Genomic DNA, 20,015 nt, shown 5'->3' on the forward strand with positions numbered 1-20,015 from the left:
AATAATAAAATTAGATGGGAAGTATGCCTCATTTAAGCAGGGTTAATACTTTTAAACTTATTTTTTATCAAATAAAAATAAATATGTAAAAATATTTAAAAATTATGAAACTAAAATTAGAAATGGTAAATTGGAAGTAGAAATAGAAATAAATAAAATAGAAATAGATAAAGACAGAATAAAGAAATAGAAATAAATCAGAAAAAAAAGAAAAAAAATCAACATTTAAAATAATAATAATAATTTTTAATTAAAATGACAAAAGCACAATGAAATCTAAAAAAAAATGAGCTAAAATTAACATTTTAAAAAATAAAAAATAAATAAAAACTCACTATTCTCTATTCACTAAACTAAACTCACTATAAAATCACTATTTTCCAGAGAAAGAAAATTAGATCAGTTAACCTCAAAACGGTTTTGAATATCTAAATCTCACCAATATTGATATTCAGATGAATTACTAAAATTATAAAGATACGAATATTTTTTGTATATTATAAAAATATATTATATCCATTCATTAAATGTGTTGAGATGAGATTGTGTCATCTACAGTCAAGAGAAAAAAATAAGGTGCTAAAAAACAGTTTTTAGTGATGCATAGGCATTTAATATGCCTTTAATAAACAAAATAAAAGTGCATAGCAATACAATGTTATTTCATACTCTTACTGTACATAATACAGCTCAAAAACTGAGAAGATCAAAGTGTGTTTAGCGGGAAAAAGCCGTCACTAGGATTATAAGAGCTTACGCAAGACGGATCGAAGAGCAAACGCCGCTCTCCTGTCTGAGACTGACAGCGAGGCTTTCAACGCTGAGATCAACTATTACTACCCTTAACTGTAAGTCTTAGCTACAGTAATAGAGATGCTTGACTTGGCATACATATTTCCCATCTTATAAAAGCACGCCCCTCTGTTTTCATTTTAATAAGCCAATGAAATTCTCATTTCCAAGTTTAGAAGTTCATCTGAGCTGCAGTTACAATTGCAAAGGTGTGTGATGAAGGAGAAATGTAATATAACCCCTCGGCACAGAAGAGAAGATGGGCGTCTAAAAACAGCGCTGGGGCCGGGTGAGAATATTGCATGGGTTGAGCTGGAGCGGTGGAGATGCTCAAACAGCTTGAGTGTGGGTGGACAGTGAAAGTAGGGCAGAGATGCTCTGTGCTTGATAATAATGAAACACACTCCAGGGGCAATGCAAACAAAAGCACCCAGTCCTGAAATCAATGACTTTCTGGATGCCTGAAAACAGATGCATTTCAAAATGGTGGAGAGCATTATTTTCCACTAAAATTAAGTGCCATGTGTTTTTTCAAATGTCCCCCTGTGGTGAAAATCAAGTTTTTAATGTTGTTTGTAAGTCCATGTGGTGTTATGAATATGCTTTAAGACAAGCCATGTGCAAATTGATAGTACAGCACCATTGCTGAGTATTTTCTCCTTAAAACTGCAGTGAACCATAGACAGTCTCAAAAACACGGTTTGAAACTAGCCTTGTTCTCTACATAACCAATCACGTTAGTGTGGAGGCGGAGCTTTAGCATATCATTAACTATTCTCTGAAGCAGGGGAGTCTCATGAGAAGCCAGGTTATTCTGGTATATTTATCCGTTTAGTAATATAGCGGATATTGTTATTATTATAATATGCTATATATAATAATGGTGAATTATGTTTAACCCGACGGTAATTGTTTTTATCGTTGGGTCATAAGGTATTTTTATCATTTACAGGGGCTAGTCTGTGATTTTATTGCCATCCGAATCCAGAATTTCAGTGTTTTTCTCCCACGACCCGCGTAAAAATCCCCGGCCGAATTACCTACTGTTTTTAGACAAACACCAAGGTTGTGTGGTGATTTAATTGCCGTCTAAATCCACTTCTCTGAGTTTTCAAGAATTGATCACTTCAAAATTCACTGTTTATATCCTTTTTGACCTCTGCAGAGCACCGTATGGTTGCGCTTCGCTGTAATTTGGATGCATTTTAAAGATCTAGACTTTTATTACTGAAATGCTGGCAAGTATTTACAAGAGCAAAAATATATTTTATCATCGCTCAAAAAATAAAAAGAAGAAAAGCACGCAGGGGGCCGTTATTAAAGTAATATTAAAATTATTATATAGTTATATTAAAAGTAAGCTATTTTAAAGCATGAATAATTTTTTTACAGGAATTGTTTTTTAATATGTCATTTTGTTTTAAGGGATAAAATTATTGACTACAGGGGGACTTTAAATAACATGGTATATTAATATAGTAATTGTTGTGACATGCTATACTTCATCTAAAAATATTTTAAATAATTTTTCTAATTCTTTTATAAATATCGTGTGCTGTTTTTATGAACTGATTTTAATTGAGATTAATCACATTAAATTAACGAGGAAAAAAACTCAACTACAATGATGCAGATCCAAAAGTTTATAGTCAATGCTCGTTTGTTGTTTTAAGGAATTTTAATTGGCAAGTATGCATTATATTGATTAAATGTATAGGTGCGTTTCGCACCCGCCTATAGGCGTATATTCCTTAACACACTCTTTAAATAACACAAAAAAGACTGTGCCATTGACTTTAGAGCAGGTTTTTGTTGGTCAACAATGCAGTAAATACTTGCAACTGGCTGTTAAAGGGAATGGGAGATGAGACTCTGATTGGTTTATTGCACATTACACCCAAAACACACCCATGACTCATTAAGAGACGAGGGACAACCCTTTTGGACCACAACCATTCTTTCAGTCATTAAAGGGGGGGTGAAATGTTGTTTCATGCATACTGAGCTTTTTACACTGTTAAAGACTTGGATTCCCATCCTAAACATAGACAAAGTTTCAAAAACTAATGTTGGACGTTTGATAGAGTATTTCTGTGTCAAAAATACTCCTTCCGGTTTCTCACAAGTTTCGGAGAGTTTTTTCGAGTATGGCTTGGCTTGACGTTAATAGACCGGAAGGTCCTTGTATGGGCCGTACGGGCTCTTCTCCCGGTAGGGTGTGCACGCGCGTGACTAGAGCGAGAGAGGAAATGCACGCCCATACACTCCCGCCACGCTCCACTTTATTCCTATCTGTGACATCGAGCGACTTCAACGCTTCAGCACAGCAAGTCACTGCTGTCAGGACTTCACCAAATCATACCAAAGAAGTGTGTTTTTGACGGAGCGGTCCCAGCATTAAAGGTTCGGTCCTGCTTTGGAAGCAGCCGGTGAGTAAAACTGCTTCAAATGTCTGTGCTGTCGGCTCGTCGCGTGAGTAAACATCAGTAAACGACACGATCGCGTGCTTCGTCATTCAAATGCGCTAACGGTTACTCCATTGCTGTTCTTTGTATAACGTTACACTAGTCTGACGTGCAAAACCGTTTTGCTTGCTACTGCTAAGGTTTAGTCGCATTCAACAGTCCATAAACCGAATAATGTCCTCATAAACTGCGAGTAAACACACACAAATGTTGACAGGCCACTAAATACAGTACATACCACAGAGACGGACGTCCTGCTGTTGCTGTTTCTCCTGTTCAATTTATTTCAGCCTCCGAATGATTCTGGATCATATATCTATTAGCTGAGCTCGATAGCGATGGGTTTCTCCACACTTGAGGACGTCACCGCTTTGCGCGCTCGTCATTCTTTAGCTCCGCCCACACGATACGCCTCCAGGCGCTCGTTTTTTTCCGGAAAGGCTCGGTACAGCCTACATTTCTTTTATAAATATAATAAAACTAAAGACTGTTCGGAGATATGAAGGATGCAATACTACTCTATAGGTACTCAAGATTGACATGAGATTGACTGAAACTGAGTGTTTCACCCCCCCTTTAAACTAGCAAAAGTGGATTCAGGCACACCCTGAGTGCACCTGCACAATGTGCTTGAGACCATAAAATGGGGTTACCAACTAAAATCTTGATATTGGGAAAAAAGTACTTTTTTATCAAATGATTTAGTTGCTGGTTATGGAAACTGCACCATCTGCATTTTCTATCCGTTTAAGTAAAACCGTTGTGGGTCACATTTGATGAGTCAAGAAATACAGAGAAAAGCTCATTTGCATACCGCACAGCTGTCACGCAGGGCATCAAACTTCCGTTGGATTTCATCCCGATGGGCCTTAAAAAAGAAAAAAAAGACACAAAATGAGAGAGAAAATTGCCATGTTTGCAAGAAGTGCACACAGAGCTGCCAGAGTGCTGCAGTAAAGTGCGTTTGAGCAGATGGAAATGAACTCAAGTATCATGACAGGTGTGATGTCATGCATGAGCGGCTGGGCGCGAGGATGAAACCATGTCATCGATGCAAGAAAACGCAGCGCTGCAGCCCTCGCATCCCGCAGAGCAGCGTGGGAAGAAGTTTATAGCACGGTGAAGAAGAGGAACACAATGGTCCACAGAGAGATTATACAGAAACACATGATTATTCACTACGATGAGACATAAAGGAGATGAGTGGAGTGAAATAATATAGATTATATCAACTGCTGCTCCTTCAGAAGCAAGTTTTTTAGCAAATAAAAGGCCTTTTAGAGTAATTGCACAGCTTGTGCATCATGTCTTTTTGCTGTGAAATGTTTACTGACATTAAACATAGAATAACTTTTATATTGTTAGTCATTTTTCAAGATGATCACCTACTACATCTGAAGCAACTCTTCAGGTTTACGTCATTATCCATACATCATTTCTTAGAAAAATCATGCTAAAATATGAGTATCAATAACGATCCATCAGGCTTTTAAGAAAAGTTTATTAGTTCATCTCTCAATCATCAATGTATTGCATTGCATTATATGTTTTAAAACTATAGAGCTTTGATTAAGTTTTGATTAAACAGGTCAAATTATTGACAGATATAGAGTTACGACTGATACTTGAATTATATCTAAGTAGCCTGTTACAAAGATCTCACTCATTTACATTACAAGCATCAGAATTCATCTTACATTTTGGCCACATACATGTCAGCATATGTACTAAATTGTATTATTTTGGTTCAGTTTGAGCCTCTGAATAAAACTCAGGTGTTTTTTCTTCTTGAGTCTGAACTCCATATTCTCACTGTATCAAACTATATGAGCCATAAATGCCTGATGCATGCAATATGATACTCAAGAAAAAACATATAAAAACTTTTTTTTTTTTACTTGTCTTAAGGTTAAATAAACAGTTCCATAAAAAATTAAAAAAGAAGCCTTTTCTGACTTTTATTTAAAATATAAGGTTTAGCAGAGTAAAATTAAGCACCATTAAGGGGATATCTCACACAAAAATGAAAATTAGCCCATGACTTACTCATCCTCAAGTAAGGCTGCATGATGAATCGCAATTTACATGAAATCACGCTTACCGCAATTATGAAATCGCAAAGGCTGTAAGGTTTGCCAGTACAGGACAGCTAGGTGATCAGTAATGAACGCTGCTCCATCTGAAAGCACTGCAAGTTTGAGTTGCTTATATAGTGCATTTGAAAAGCAACATGTCAAACATCTTTCCAAATTTGAGAATCCTTTAGACATGTTTAATCATTCAAAGCATTTCAATCTGTTTATTCAGCTCACTGATATAATGATGTTCACAGGGATTTCCAAGAATGACGTGTTATCGTACTTCTGCTGCACATATTTGGAGTACCTGCGTGAAATTTTGAAGTCCAAAAAAGTAGATTCATCCATTATAAAAATACTCCACACGGCTCCGGGGGGTTAACAAAGAAAGAGTAACTGACGCGATGATGGTGTCGGATGCAGCACAAACATTGCACTTTCTGCACAAGTTGAATATGGAAGGCGGTCCACCAGAAGTTAGAAATTTTACTTTATAACGTGTTAAATATGGATATTTTTCTTACAAAAAAACATGGGTTCACTTCAAAAGTCCTTTATTAACCCCCCGGAGCCATGTGGACCACTTTTATAATGGATGGATGCACTTTTTTGGGCTTAAAACTTTGGGCTCTCATTTACTGCTAAGAAAGAACCAGGGCATTTTTGATATAACACTGACTTTATTCATCTGAACGAAGAAAGTCATTTACACCTAGAATGACTTGAGGGTGAGTAAATCATGGGGTCATTTTCATTTTTTGGGGTGAACTATCCCTTTAAGCTACTTCAAGGAAACCGAAGTTTTGCCAAGCTATTTAATGTAGTTAATGCAAAAACAATCTACAATCTACCATACTAAAAGTAGTTACCTTAACTTCAAGCTACTATACAAAAAGTACATATTTATATAACTACATCCCATTAATTCATAACTGTATACTGCCTACAATTTTATAAATGGTCGTATTAAAATCTTTGATTATGCAATGAAGATATTTTAAACTGCACTATGCTACACTGCTGATCTCAGTGAATACAAATAACTTTCTTAACTTTTGCCAATCTACACTCAAAAAAATAAACTGTTGAACGAACATAATTAAAATAAGGAAAGCTTTTCCACGAAATTGAATTGGTTTGAAATAATTTGTTGCAATCTTGTTGTATGAAAAATTATTTAGTTAAACTTAAAACTACAAAAATGAATTGTCATTCCAACTAGATAAAGTAAAAAGGGGTAGAATTGATGACCATATTTAATCTATGGGAACTAATTTACATGAATTTATTTTATTTTTTTCTCTAAAAACTATTAGTCAGCAACACTTGATCACTTGCTAAATGTAACATGCAAGTTGTGATCAAGTAAAGCATTTCTCATCACTGGCATAAGCACAGTTACAGCTTATTGAGAACAGCACAGCCTAACTACAAGGTCTACACTTCACGATAATGGTTACCTAAAAAAAAAAAAGGACAACTTTTACATGTAAAATATAACAACAAACGTTAACAGGCCTTTCCCTTTACTAAGAAACACATTAAACAGCACTTAAGTTCAACATTTACTCTCCTGATTCATCCCTATGCAAAGCATTCTGGGAACTAGAAATACACTGCCCAGTTCAGTCAGCGCAACATAAATGATTCATATAGTCCCAACACAAATGGTTTATGTTAACTTAACATTTTACAAATTTTAGTTCATTTAAACATAATAAAATTGAGTAAAACGGCAATTAAGAAAAAAAACTAAAGATTTGTGTTGTTTCAGCTTATTTTATTTAACCTGATAACCGTCACGAGGACGAGGACGCACTGAAGGTCTCTTTGTTTAAATTAGCTCAAAATTACTATCAGATGTAAGTAATTACCTTGACAAACTATACATCATTAAAAAGATCTAAGACTAAAGTTTAATTGTTTTACCTCTGTTTTATTCTCAAAGTCTTATAGTGACCGTAATGTGTTAATATGTTCCAGGAGTTATGAATATGATCTTGGGCGTTGCTACCTTTTGATTGTAATATGCGCGTCATTTGCTCCCATTCATAAAAAAATCCTCCTTGGTCGTCATGAAGACACTCGACAAAACAACTTCCCTCAGGGCTTTTACTTCAAAAGTGTGCAGATGTGGAGAAATATTGATAGATTCTCACACGTTTGAGTCAAATTTCTATACAGAGAAGTATTATTTATTCAATCTTTATCCAAAATCCGCGGATGTGTGATTATGAGAGCAGTAGGCTGTGATATGCTGTGTTTTCAATTCATTCTGGCAGCCGGAGGGCGCTGGAAAGCTGTACTACTGAAAATTCACCCCATGGGGAACACATGAAGAACAGACACACCATGTGACATTCAGGAAGTATCTGACATATGGACATATCCACACAGCTCCCTGGGATCGTCAGATCGCTATTTTATGCAGATAAACACGTTTTAAGACAATAAACACACAATCGCGGCAATATATGGTTGGTCTGTGTTCTTTATGCCATGTTGGGTGGTTTCATAATAGATGATATTTATAATGCAATGCTATTCCACATAGCTTTTAGCATTGTATATTTTCTGTCAGATTTTTTGACCCGAAGCTATATGAGATCACATATTGTTATATAAAACACTCGACTTATAAATTATAAAGTGATATGAAGCAAGTTTTGAATAAAACATGATTTTAATCGTATAAATTGTTGTTTTGCTGGTGTGCTAAGCTAACATGCTAGCTTGCCCTAGATGCACCTGCCACTGAGTAAATACTTTATTTTTATGAACATTTTCTAAATGTAAAACTACTGAAATGCTTATTTGGACGAAATGCATTCAATAGAGCCTCAGTGAGGGTAAAGTGAGAGGTTTGATTTAGAAATGAGGTTTGAATAGAACAGTTTGAATAGAGAATCGTTAGTAATTATAATGCAGACAAAAGAATAATAATTAGAGCCATAACCAGTCCGCAGAAGTGTGAATGCCGGGGAGACAAACTGAATGGGGCAGTTTGCACCTCTAAACAATAGAGGCAATAAAGCGACTGAAAGCTGAGAAGATGTGGCAATAAACATCAGTTGATATTTCAGCGATATCTCAAAATAAAATCACATGAAACGATCTTGTAAAACGTTTAATAAAATGCAGAGTTTTAGACTGATCATCTTCAGATCTGAAATATAACATGGTCAGACTTGTGGCTTTAGCTGTAGTGCATTTCTAGATTTCTCCAAGGCCCACTTCAATTTTATTTTCATAAAGATATATCATACAAATAAATTTCTAATAACTTTACAAAACTTTGAAGCTTATTATAGCTTTTTTTTATTATAAAAAATATTATCATTTTGACTTTACAGTAAACTGCCAGGTGTCTGCTTTCAAATGAGACCATAATTATGCTTTTAGTGCAAAGGATTCACAAACTGTATTTGTTTTAGTCTGAGTATACATTTCTTAGGATTTTTTCAAAATTTAGAAATCAGCTTAACAGGTTAAATAAACTGAGCAAACAGCTAGAATAATTTGAGAGTAAATAAATGATAAGGAAGTAGATGTAGTAACCATGGTCACTTCATGTTCATTCATCACAATGTAAATCTCACCCGGAGGACGGTGATCTCCTCCTCGGCCTCTGCGGTCGTCTCCTCCAGCTCGGTCTTGGCCTGTTGTAGTTGGCTCTCCAGGGCGTGACGCGCCGCCTGCAGGCTGCTGATCTGAGCCTCTCTCTCCTGCAGTGACAGTGTGAGCTCCGTCACCTGCCTCTTGATCTCCAGCTTCTGCTCCTCATGTTCCAGACCCATCTGTGGAGGAGCGTAGTTACAGCGTGAACCTCTGGAAACACGTCCAGGTCACATTTCACCCCAAAATCAATTAGTAATTATATTTCTGTCATGACAACTCTCTGAGTGTTTGGCATGGTAATAGATATATACTGCAAAAAATGCTTTTCTTACTTAGTTTGTCTTGTTTCTAGTCCAAACATCTAAAAATACTTAAAGCGGTGGTTCCGTGTTTTTTTTCTAGGCTTGGCTGTGTTTTTGGGGTGCAGTATAACATGTCTTAATTTTTTTTTCGTTGTATTTTTCTTATATTTGAGCTTTATTCCACACCGCTGTCTCCACTGTCCTTTGAACGGCCCGTTTGCTTCCTACTTCTATGAAGCCCATCCCTCCGAAAAACGCAATGGTCTTAGGCCGGGGACACACTGCAAGCGTGCCGTGAGCGTCTCGGCTGCATGGCGTGTCCGTTTTTATTTCGGCTCCCATGTTAACCGTTTAGACCTTGCCTGCTTGACACGCACGGGCGGCTAACCCGCGGCTCGAGCCGCGCGGAAAACGCGTGCATGCTTCAAATAGAAGAGACGCCTATTTTTCACGCGACACGCGAGCGTGTTGGAAGCGTTTCCAGGCAAAATAGAATAGGAAATGATGTTTATATGTCATTTTGACACGAATACATATTAATAAATTACATTTTCATGTTTGAAAGTCTGTAGGTTAACATAAATGCAGATATACGCCTAATTGTAATAATAGAAAACAACATAATTATCGATTTTGAAATATTAAACCTGTCAATACAGAATAAAATGTTCTGCAGCCTATTTTGCCGTCAATACCATAGATATGTATGCTCAATAGGCTACTGCCGACATTGTCTTTGCTGTATCAATAGGCAATATATTTATATTTAACATGAAGTATAGGCCTTCCCTGTACATTAGTACCAGATAAAATCAGTAACTGCCTCTGTTTATTAAACGTTGTTGTAAAGCATGTTAGGTATGCAGCTGTGGACATTTGGTAATTTGCACCTATTCTTTTTAGACTGCGCTTGTCGTTCTAAATCCTACTTTTAACCTCGGTGCGTCTGTTTGAAGGGGATAAAGATAGAGAAACGGGTAAAGTCCGTAACTGTCGCTTTAGTGTAGGGGCAAGGCTCACAAGTTTTGAAGCAAATCGATCAGAGGTTCGAATCCGCCTTTTGTCACACACTCTAACCAAGAAACACTTATTAATAAACACGTTAGATGCTTTATTTCCACTTTTCTAATATTTTCTCAATTCTTTTTGAAAATAAATGCCTTTCCGATCTGATATGTGATGGGAAAAGGGAGTAGAGAGAGTGTGGCAAAAGGCAGAATCGAACGAGTTGCGTCAAAACTTGGTGACATGCGCCTTACCCCTACACTACAGCCACGGTTACAGATTTGACCCATTTCTCTGTCTTTATCCCCGTCAAATGTTACTATCGATATAGCCTCTGATTTCTTACGGTCCAACTCGTCTGACGCCAGTCTTATACATTCTTCCTCTTCTTCATCTTCGCTCAGTTGTAGATTAGGGTATTATTCACAGTCTTATGCTGCTTTCATCGTCGCTTAGATAATCTCTACAGCCGGCCAGAGCGCTGCATAAATAATTAGCCACGCGTCCCTTGGAGGGCGGGGCAATAACAAAAGCCAGTATGAAAATACACACAGACAAAACAAGACGATTTATACGTTCGATATATACGTTCGTTATACGTTATATTGTTAAAGAACAATATACGCTTTTAAATATACCATTAATGCCATCTCAAACACGGAGAGGCTTCTTCGTGATTTCAACTAACAGATTCTGCAAAAAAGCGAAAATCACAAGAAAAGAAAAAAGCTTCTTTCTCATTTTGCTCAAAAGTAGAGCTGCTGACTTGTGTCCCTGGTTTCCGTGACAGGTCACATTTTTGTTTAAATAAACTGGCGGGGAAAAGGCTTGATTAAAATGATTAAAAAATTACCAGATAAATCAAAAAACACACTTTACTTTATAGACTACATTTAATTAATACTCTTAGTTTGACATTTATAATGATAAAAGATTTCTATTTCAAAAACTTGAAATGTCCACTTATCAAAGTATTCTGGAAAAAAAGTAGATTCTGCAAAAAATATTAAGCTGCACAACTGTTTTCAACTTCCTATGTATTTCTTTTGATATCATATAAAATATGGTTCATAACATCGTCTCAGTCGCCGCTCACCTCTCTGAGTCTGGCCTCTAGTTCCAGCACTCGACTCTTGTTAGTCTGTTCCTGTTGTGTCAGCTTCTCCAGATGTTCCTCCAGCTTTGCATTCTGGGCCTCCAGTTTTCCAGCCTGAGATTCCAGATAGAACTTCTGCTGCCTGAGTTCAGATATCATCTCCTCTTGGGCTTTCCTAAAGATTATAAACAAGACTTCTACAGGGTTTCTGCAGCTTTAATAAAGGAAAATTTAAGACCTTTTTAAGACCAACTTAAGAAAAATGGGAAACAACATATGTACGGTACTTTAAATGTAAATGCCTAAGCACACAATATGAGTTGTATTAGCAAAACTTCAAAGTTTGAAAATACAATTTCCAAGAGATCTCCATAACTTTTTAATTAATTTTAGGCAAAAAGATTACAGTTTGAAGCAGCAGAAGGTAAGAAATCTTGTGAAAGTGATTTTACGCTTTAAACAAGAACAACTATCTGCCAGCGGGTTCAGAAAAATAAACTTAATTCAAAAATGTATGTTCATACCCATGGACAGATACTTGTTCTTGTTTTAAGCATAAACTTAATTGTGCTCCATTTCTCAGAAAACAAGACATAATTTCTAAATTTTGCATGTCAAGTAAATGTATCTTGATTTAAGGATGTTTTGAAATTTGTACTGGAAAACAAAATCCTGAGGAAGATATTAATTTATTATTATTATTATTGTTATTATTATTATTATTATATACGAAATCTGTTTCTTCTTTTCTGTTTTAGTCCATTTTAATGGTTAAATTAGTCAAAAAGCATTAATTGAAATGCTTCATGAAACAAAAACAATTTAACAGCAATTTATTACAAGTTTAACAAAAAAAATACTTTTTTTAAATATGAAATATGAAATACACCCTATGAAATATAATTTATCTTTTCTCAAATTAGGTTTTATTTGCACTAAATTCTGTTTTCCATTTTTGGATGAATTTTCATTATTCTGTGAACTATCCATTTAAGTGCACTGATTTTTGATTATTATTAATTATTTATTAATTATTAATATTAATTATTAACGATTATTATTATTATTTTAATTATATTAAGTTGACAAATCACATGACATTCCACATTATACAGTAAACTCTACAACATTTTTATGAATGGATTCTGCGATTGCGTGCATGTCTTCCGCATTGTGGACATCATATGGCCCTAAATTAATACCATGATGTTAAAGGGATCCCATGGTGTTGAGACTTGTATGGCTTAATATAACATAAATGATGTCTCTTACTGAATTATGTGGTAGAAAACCCATGAAAGATCTACGTTATTTTAAAAATCGATTTTATATTTGGACCATGGGCGGCGCCATTTTGTTTGCGTTCTAGGTTGATGACGTAGAGTGGTTGAACTCCTCAATCAGCTGGCATTACCCGTAGCTATTTTTACCACAACGCAACTCGAAAATTGTTTCAGAGTTAAACAAAACCAATGAATTGCTTTGTAATTGTACTTAAAACACACTCAAACATACATGTGCACACAAACTCACCTACACAAGTCACAAACAGATCGGCGGGCGCGCACACACACACCTGACTGCTCTGTCTCAATCGCATGCATCATCACCAAAACATCCTGCCTCTATTCCTCACGTTACTTTATCCCATCGTCCTACCTAGATATTTCCCTCTGCTGGTCACATTAGGCATTATAGTTAATCTACTATCAACAGTCTATCTAGGGAACAGGATGTGTTGAACAGGATATCAACACAGGGAATAGATTGAGGGTTATGTATGCGCGCGCAGTGCGTGCGTGTGTGTGTGTGTTCGCGCCGATCTGTTGGGGTGTGTGTGTGTTCGCGCCGATCTGTTGGGGTGTGTGTGTGTGTGTGTTTGCGCCGATCTGTTGGGGTGTGTGTGAGTCTGTGTGAGAGAGAGAGTTTGTGTGCACATGTATGTTTGAGTGCGTGAAGTCGGACAGCTGTTTGTAAATCGGCTTTACTCGTTATTGCGGTGGAACGTGAGACTGAATGACTGCACTCGAACATGTCCACTATGGTGTCGGACAACACTACAAATGTCCGTCCCTTCAAATAATGCCCTATTTAAGGGTATAGGGTCGATTTCAGATTCAGCCCCTGTCGTGGAGACTGAGCAGCCCAACATCTCGATTGAGACAGAGCCTGTCGTGTGCGCGCCCGCCGATCTGTTTGTTTCTTGTGTAGGTGAGTTTGTGTGCACATGTATGTTTGAGTGTGTTTTAAGTATAATTACAAAGGAATTCATTGGTTTTGTTTAACTCTGAAACAATTTTCGAGTTGCGTTGTGGTAAAAATAGCTACGGGTAATATGCCAGCTGATTGAGGAGTTCAACCACTCTACGTCATCAACCTAGAACGCAAACAAAATGGCGCCGCCCATGGTCCAAATATAAAATCGATTTTTAAAATAACGTAAATCTTTCATGGGTTTTCTACTACATAATTCAGTAAGAGACATCATTTATGTTATATTAAGCCATACAAGTCTCAACACCAGGGGATCCCTTTAAATTTCTGCCCCACTTGAGCCTTAAATTGTAGAAGGTCAAATTAAGACTTTTTAAGACCCGCAAAAACCCTGATTTATGAGAAATACTGGTAAAACTATCAAAGCTGTGTTTTGATTAACCAGCAACCCATCATCTCCAGCACCAGGTCAGCCGAGGAAATCTATCCACCCTAACCAGCTTGGCTTTGACCATCACTTTTCTACAAGTCAACCAGCAACGCTGATCACTGTGCATCTTTTACAGGATTCATGCAGTTCCGTCGCAGTCAAATCAGCTTTAATTTTGGGTTTCTAAAACCTAGTAAAGCTGGTTAACCATGGTCCTAGCCTGGAGAGGAAATCATTAGCACAACACAACACACCACACCACACCACAAACTTCGCTGCTGACAAACTATGCTGCTCTCTTTTGGCAGGGATAACACGAAGCTGCTACGAAAGCCTTAATATAATGCAAAAACTAAGTCATCACTCATTAATTTTGTGCTTAACCCTGAAAATCTGCCTCACATTGGCCTGAAATTAACCTTTACATTCATCCATTTCATATCCAAATATCCATGGTTCGTTCATATGAATGGGACATCGCATCCGGAAAATATTCACAGCGCTTCCCTTTTTCCACATTTATGTTACAGCATTATATCAAAATGGATGAAATTCATTATTTTCCTCAAAATTTTTACAAACAATCCCCCATAATGAAAACGTGAAATAGGTTTGATCGCAAATTTATAAAAAATCAAATAAAATCCCATGTAGATGTAGAATTTTGAGGAAAATAATGCATTTAATCAATTTTGGAATAAGGCTGTAACATAACAAAATGTGGGAAAAGGGAAGCGCAGTAAATACTTTACAGATGCACTGCAAATAAATGCAAAAAAAAAAGCATCGTAAAAAAAGTACTGTGGTGGTACTACAGTAAACTGACTATATCAGACATCTACACCTGACCTCTAATAAAGAATAAATAAAGACGTGTTTTTTGTCCAAACTAATGCGTATTACTGTGTATTTTATCACTCTGTGGCACAACATGAAGCAGAATGGCTGATTGCTTTTATATAACAAGCAACTGCAACATGATAAAAGAATATTAATAATTAAGGGCCTAATTTTCGAACAGCCTGTGGCAGCATAAACCCTCTTTTGGCGTTAAAAACTACTGTCAGGATTTACAAAAGACACGCTGTGAAAAATTAGTGCTGAAAAGCAGTGGACAGGGTTATTTTAGCAGCTGAACTTATTGAATATGCATTCAGATGCAAAATTTATGGGAGGAGAATATTTAAATTAATCATGCAAGGTGATTTACTAAGGTTTGCGCTTGTCAATTTACATTAAAAAAGTCTTAATGTCTTAAACCAGACGCTAATTTGCGCTGCTCTGTTGTGATTGATCAATATGAAAATGATCCGGCTGCGTCCGTGTTCTTTAATTTGCAAGAGTAGATCACGCGCAGAACTTTTCACTCCCATCGGTGCGGTTATGCGATCTCACACTAATTTGGCCTTTTTGTTAAATCTGGCCCTAAATGTGCTACTAAAAACAAGCAAAATCCACAGCTCTTCAGTCAAGTAATACTGTATGTTAGTCTACCTGTAGGCTGTTTACAGTTACAAGAATCCACTGATTCAACTGATTTGCACCCATATCACTGAATCAGCTGTATATCATGTGAACTCACATGTTTTTCTGCGTGTAAATGCTGCTGTTGGCTGCCAATTTGTTGGCCTCGGACAGCTCAGCGATTCTCTGCTCCAGATTGGTCATCTTTGACTCCATGGCATTGATTGTCTACATGAAGCAGAGCCAGTGATTAATAAATTACAAAACATCATTCACAGCAGAACCTTAGTTAACAAGTATATTACAGTATATTATTATACTACACTATACTATACTATATTATACTATACTATACATTATACCATACTATACTATACTATACATTATACTATAATATACCATACTATACAATACTATCCCATACTATATTATATCATACTATACTATACACCATACTATTCTATAGCATACTATATTATACCATACTATACATTACACTATACTATACAATACTATAGATTATACTATACTATACATTATACCATACTATACTATACTATACATTATACTATAATATACCATACTATACAATACTATAGATTATACTATACTATACATTATACCATACTATACTATACATTATACTATAATATACCATACTATACAATACTATCCCATACTATATTATATCATACTATACTATACACCATACTATACTATAGCATACTATATTATACCATACTATACATTACACTATACTATACCATACTATAGATTATACCATAGTATACTATACTGTACATTATACTATAATATACGTTACTATACACTATACTATACCATACTATAGATTATACTATACTATACACTATACTATGTACTATACTATATTACATCATACTATACATCATACTATATTATACCATACTATAGATTATACTATACTATACACTATACTATGCACTATACTATATTATATCATACTATACATCATACTATATTATACCATACTATACAATACTATAGATTATACCATAATATCCTATAATATACTATAATATACAATACCTTACTATACTATACCATACTATACATCATACTATACCATACTATATTATATCATACTATACATCATACCATACTATAGATTATACTATAGTATCCTATAATATACTATACTATAGTATACTATACTATACATTATACTGTACTATACTATAGATCATACTATACCATACTATATTATACTATACTATACAATACTATAGATTATACCATAGTATACTATGATATACTGTAGTATACTATACTGTACATTATACTATACACTATACTATGCACTATACTATATTATATCATACTATACATCATACTATATTATACCATACTATACAATACTATAGATTATGCCATAATATCCTATAATATCCTATAATATACTATAATACACAATACCTTACTATACTATACCATACTATACATCATACTATACCATACTATATTATATCATACTATACATCATACTATACTATAGATCAGGGGTACTCAAGTTCAAAGGCCAAGGGGGCCACATTTAAATCATACAAAATGTGAAGGGCCACAAATTTGCATCATACGACTTTATTTAAAACAATATTTACAGTTTTTACTTTAGAAATTCAGTTTATCTTGCTATGTAAGTCTTGCTAGTATGTGTCCTATTTAAATTAATACTGAACATGAAAATGTAAATTTAAATCTGGAATAAAAAGTGGATTAACATTTTTTTGCAATATTAATGCAAAAAAGAGCTCATACTCAAACAGAGTATTAAAAATATTAAAATATATAAAAATTGTACACACAAGCAAAGTAAGAACTAATACAACAACTAAGAAACAAATGTGTAGGCTACAAAGTTGCACTAGTCAGGATTAGTGTAAAAATGCGCGTTAAACTCAGAGCTCGAGCAGTGATGGAGCGCAGCATTATAAACAGAAACGCTGTGTCAAGAGCTGCTCGCGTGAACACTGCACTTTGCTTAATTAAATATCTTCGAATCGTTTCGTTTAAAACTGGACATTTCAAGCTTTCTATTTGTCATGTCTGTGAGGCGAGAAGCTGCTGAGTTTCGGTTTATTTATGAGACTCGCGCTCCAGTTCATGAGCAATGAAAGCAATCACTCCCACGACTTCACCTCGCGATTATAGTCTATTTGCTTTTTATTTATTAAATCCAGGCAATTGGCTATAAAAACCTTTTTTAAAATTAAGATACAATTTAAACAAAACGAAAGAATGCTTTCTACAAAACAAAACTTAATATTAAACTATATAACCTCCAAAATCATTTCTGACCCACTCGCATCTTTTCACTCAACATAATCAGATGAAATGTAAAAATAATATTATAATATTTAAACATAAATATGAAGGAAAAAACACATTGTTTAATGGCAACAACAAAGTAAGCTACAGATAAATGTCTGAGCTGGATTGAAAGACGATGTCCTGTAGCTTACTAATGTAAATTAATAAAAATGTATACAAAAATCCATATATCTTTTCATTTAATTATAAAATTCATAGTAATGGTTTATAAATAAGAAAACTAAAACCAGTGTGAAATAAATGCTTTTAACTAGATTTGGCTGAGCGCGGGCGGTAAGGTGTGTGTGCTACTCGCGTGTGTGCGGATTGCGGGTGAATAAAACTATTTGCGAGACTCCCGCAAAATAGAAATATCTAAAAATAAAACATCTAGAAACAAATAAATTGTTATTCATCTATTGCACAAAACCAAAAAGAACAACTAAAACGAAATAAAAAAAGATTTACAGGCGCACGCAGGCAGAGTATAACACGTTTTTGCTGCATTGTGCAACGTAACCAATATGTGTTTATTTCTGGAACGTTATGGCCAAACAGATGTATTTAAGATAGAATCCACTCAAAGGAGTTTTTTGCGCAGTGCTTAATTCTATATGCTGACAAATCGTCTGATTATAGCAAAGAAAGTGTTGACATTTTGGAAGATTCATTGTGCAGTCATTTCTATTGATAACAGAGCTTTGTGAGATCGCAATAAACTGAGATATCTTTTTTGGAATTATGAAGGGGGCACCCTTTGCCCGTATTCTGCCACGCCAACCCACGCATGCACACGCTTGCTTTTACATTAAATTACTTGAAATAGTGTCATGGACGTACAGAGAAAAACTATTTATACTTTTATGCGGACGGGAGCGGGACAAAACATGAATGTTGCGGGCGGGAGCGGGAGAAGGTTAAGAGAAGGTAACATAAAATCCGTCCCGCGGAGGTCTTATAACACCGTGCAGTGCTCACGCTGAATGGCACGAAATGTTGGCTATTACTGACTATTTAAACTGAGCTGTGTAACTTCTTATATATTAGGTTGGCTATTTTATTTTGATAATGAACTGACTGCGATGTTTGCAGTGCTGGAATATGTGCGAGCGCGAACGAGCAGAGGAAACAAATAAAATCTGTCATTTTGGTCATACAGATAATAAGAGAAATACATTGTTCAAAATTGCAAAGTGTTTACTTGCATTGTGCAATTGTAAAATAAAGAAAACACGATTTGCTTTCCGTCGTGGGTTTCCATTCCGTGAACTTGTTTGGAGGAGCGCCGCACCTCATGATAATGAAAAAAAATAAAATAATGTTATTAACTTAAATGTTCAGTGTCGCATCCAGAAGTTAAACACACAGCTGTCTTCATAAAAAGAGAGAGAGAGACTAAAATGTGCTGATTCCGCTCAAGCTCGATCTTTCTCCTATTATGGTCTTTGATCGTGAAATGAGCTGAAAACTGAAAACAAGTGTTCTTTTTTTATTAGCCTACTTAACCTGCCCGACATGTGGATTTTCCGCAGCGTCCGTGGTATTATCATAGCCTATAAGTAAAACTGTCTAATATTCGTGCAACATTTGAGTTGATTTTTTTTTTTTTTTTATTGCATTCATCTTCAGCATGATGCGGGCCACAAAATTAATACCGACGGGCCGGATGCGGCCCGCGGGCCGCCTGTTGAGTACCTCTGCTATAGATTATACCATAGTATCCTATAATATACTATACTATAGTATACTATACTATACATTATACTGTACTATACTATATTATATCATACTATACATCATACTATATTATACCATACTATACAATACTATAGATTATACCATAATATCCTATAATATACTATACAATACCATACTATACTATACCATACTATACATCATACTATACCATACTATATTATATCATACTATACATCATACTATAAATTACTATAGATTATACCATAGTATACTATAATATACTGTAGTATACTATACTGTACATTATACTATACTATACCATACTATAGATTATACTATACTATACCATACTATATTATATCATACTATACATCATACTATATTATACCATACTATACAATACTATACATTATACCATAGTATCCTATAATATACTATACTATACATTATACTATACTATACATCATACTACACTACTATACATTATACTTTACTATACATCAT

General features: G+C 35.2%; 1 protein-coding gene across 7 annotated transcripts in view; it reads right to left on the bottom strand.

Moving 5' to 3' along the window:
- LOC137039202 (citron Rho-interacting kinase) overlaps positions 1-20,015 on the bottom strand; it is a 95,836-nt gene that overhangs the window by 46,214 nt on the left and 29,607 nt on the right. For all 7 annotated transcript variants that reach the window (XM_067414492.1, XM_067414490.1, XM_067414489.1 and 4 more), the window contains exons 12-15: positions 15,583-15,692; positions 11,357-11,531; positions 8,935-9,132; positions 4,072-4,125 (exon numbers count right to left, since the gene is read on the bottom strand). In XM_067414492.1, the coding sequence (XP_067270593.1) occupies positions 4,072-4,125; positions 8,935-9,132; positions 11,357-11,531; positions 15,583-15,692 (537 nt within the window). The remainder of the gene's footprint in view (positions 1-4,071; positions 4,126-8,934; positions 9,133-11,356; positions 11,532-15,582; positions 15,693-20,015) is intronic.

This window comes from Pseudorasbora parva, chromosome 13 (assembly GCF_024679245.1).
Source record: "Pseudorasbora parva isolate DD20220531a chromosome 13, ASM2467924v1, whole genome shotgun sequence".
In the NCBI taxonomy this organism is placed as follows: domain Eukaryota; kingdom Metazoa; phylum Chordata; class Actinopteri; order Cypriniformes; family Gobionidae; genus Pseudorasbora; species Pseudorasbora parva.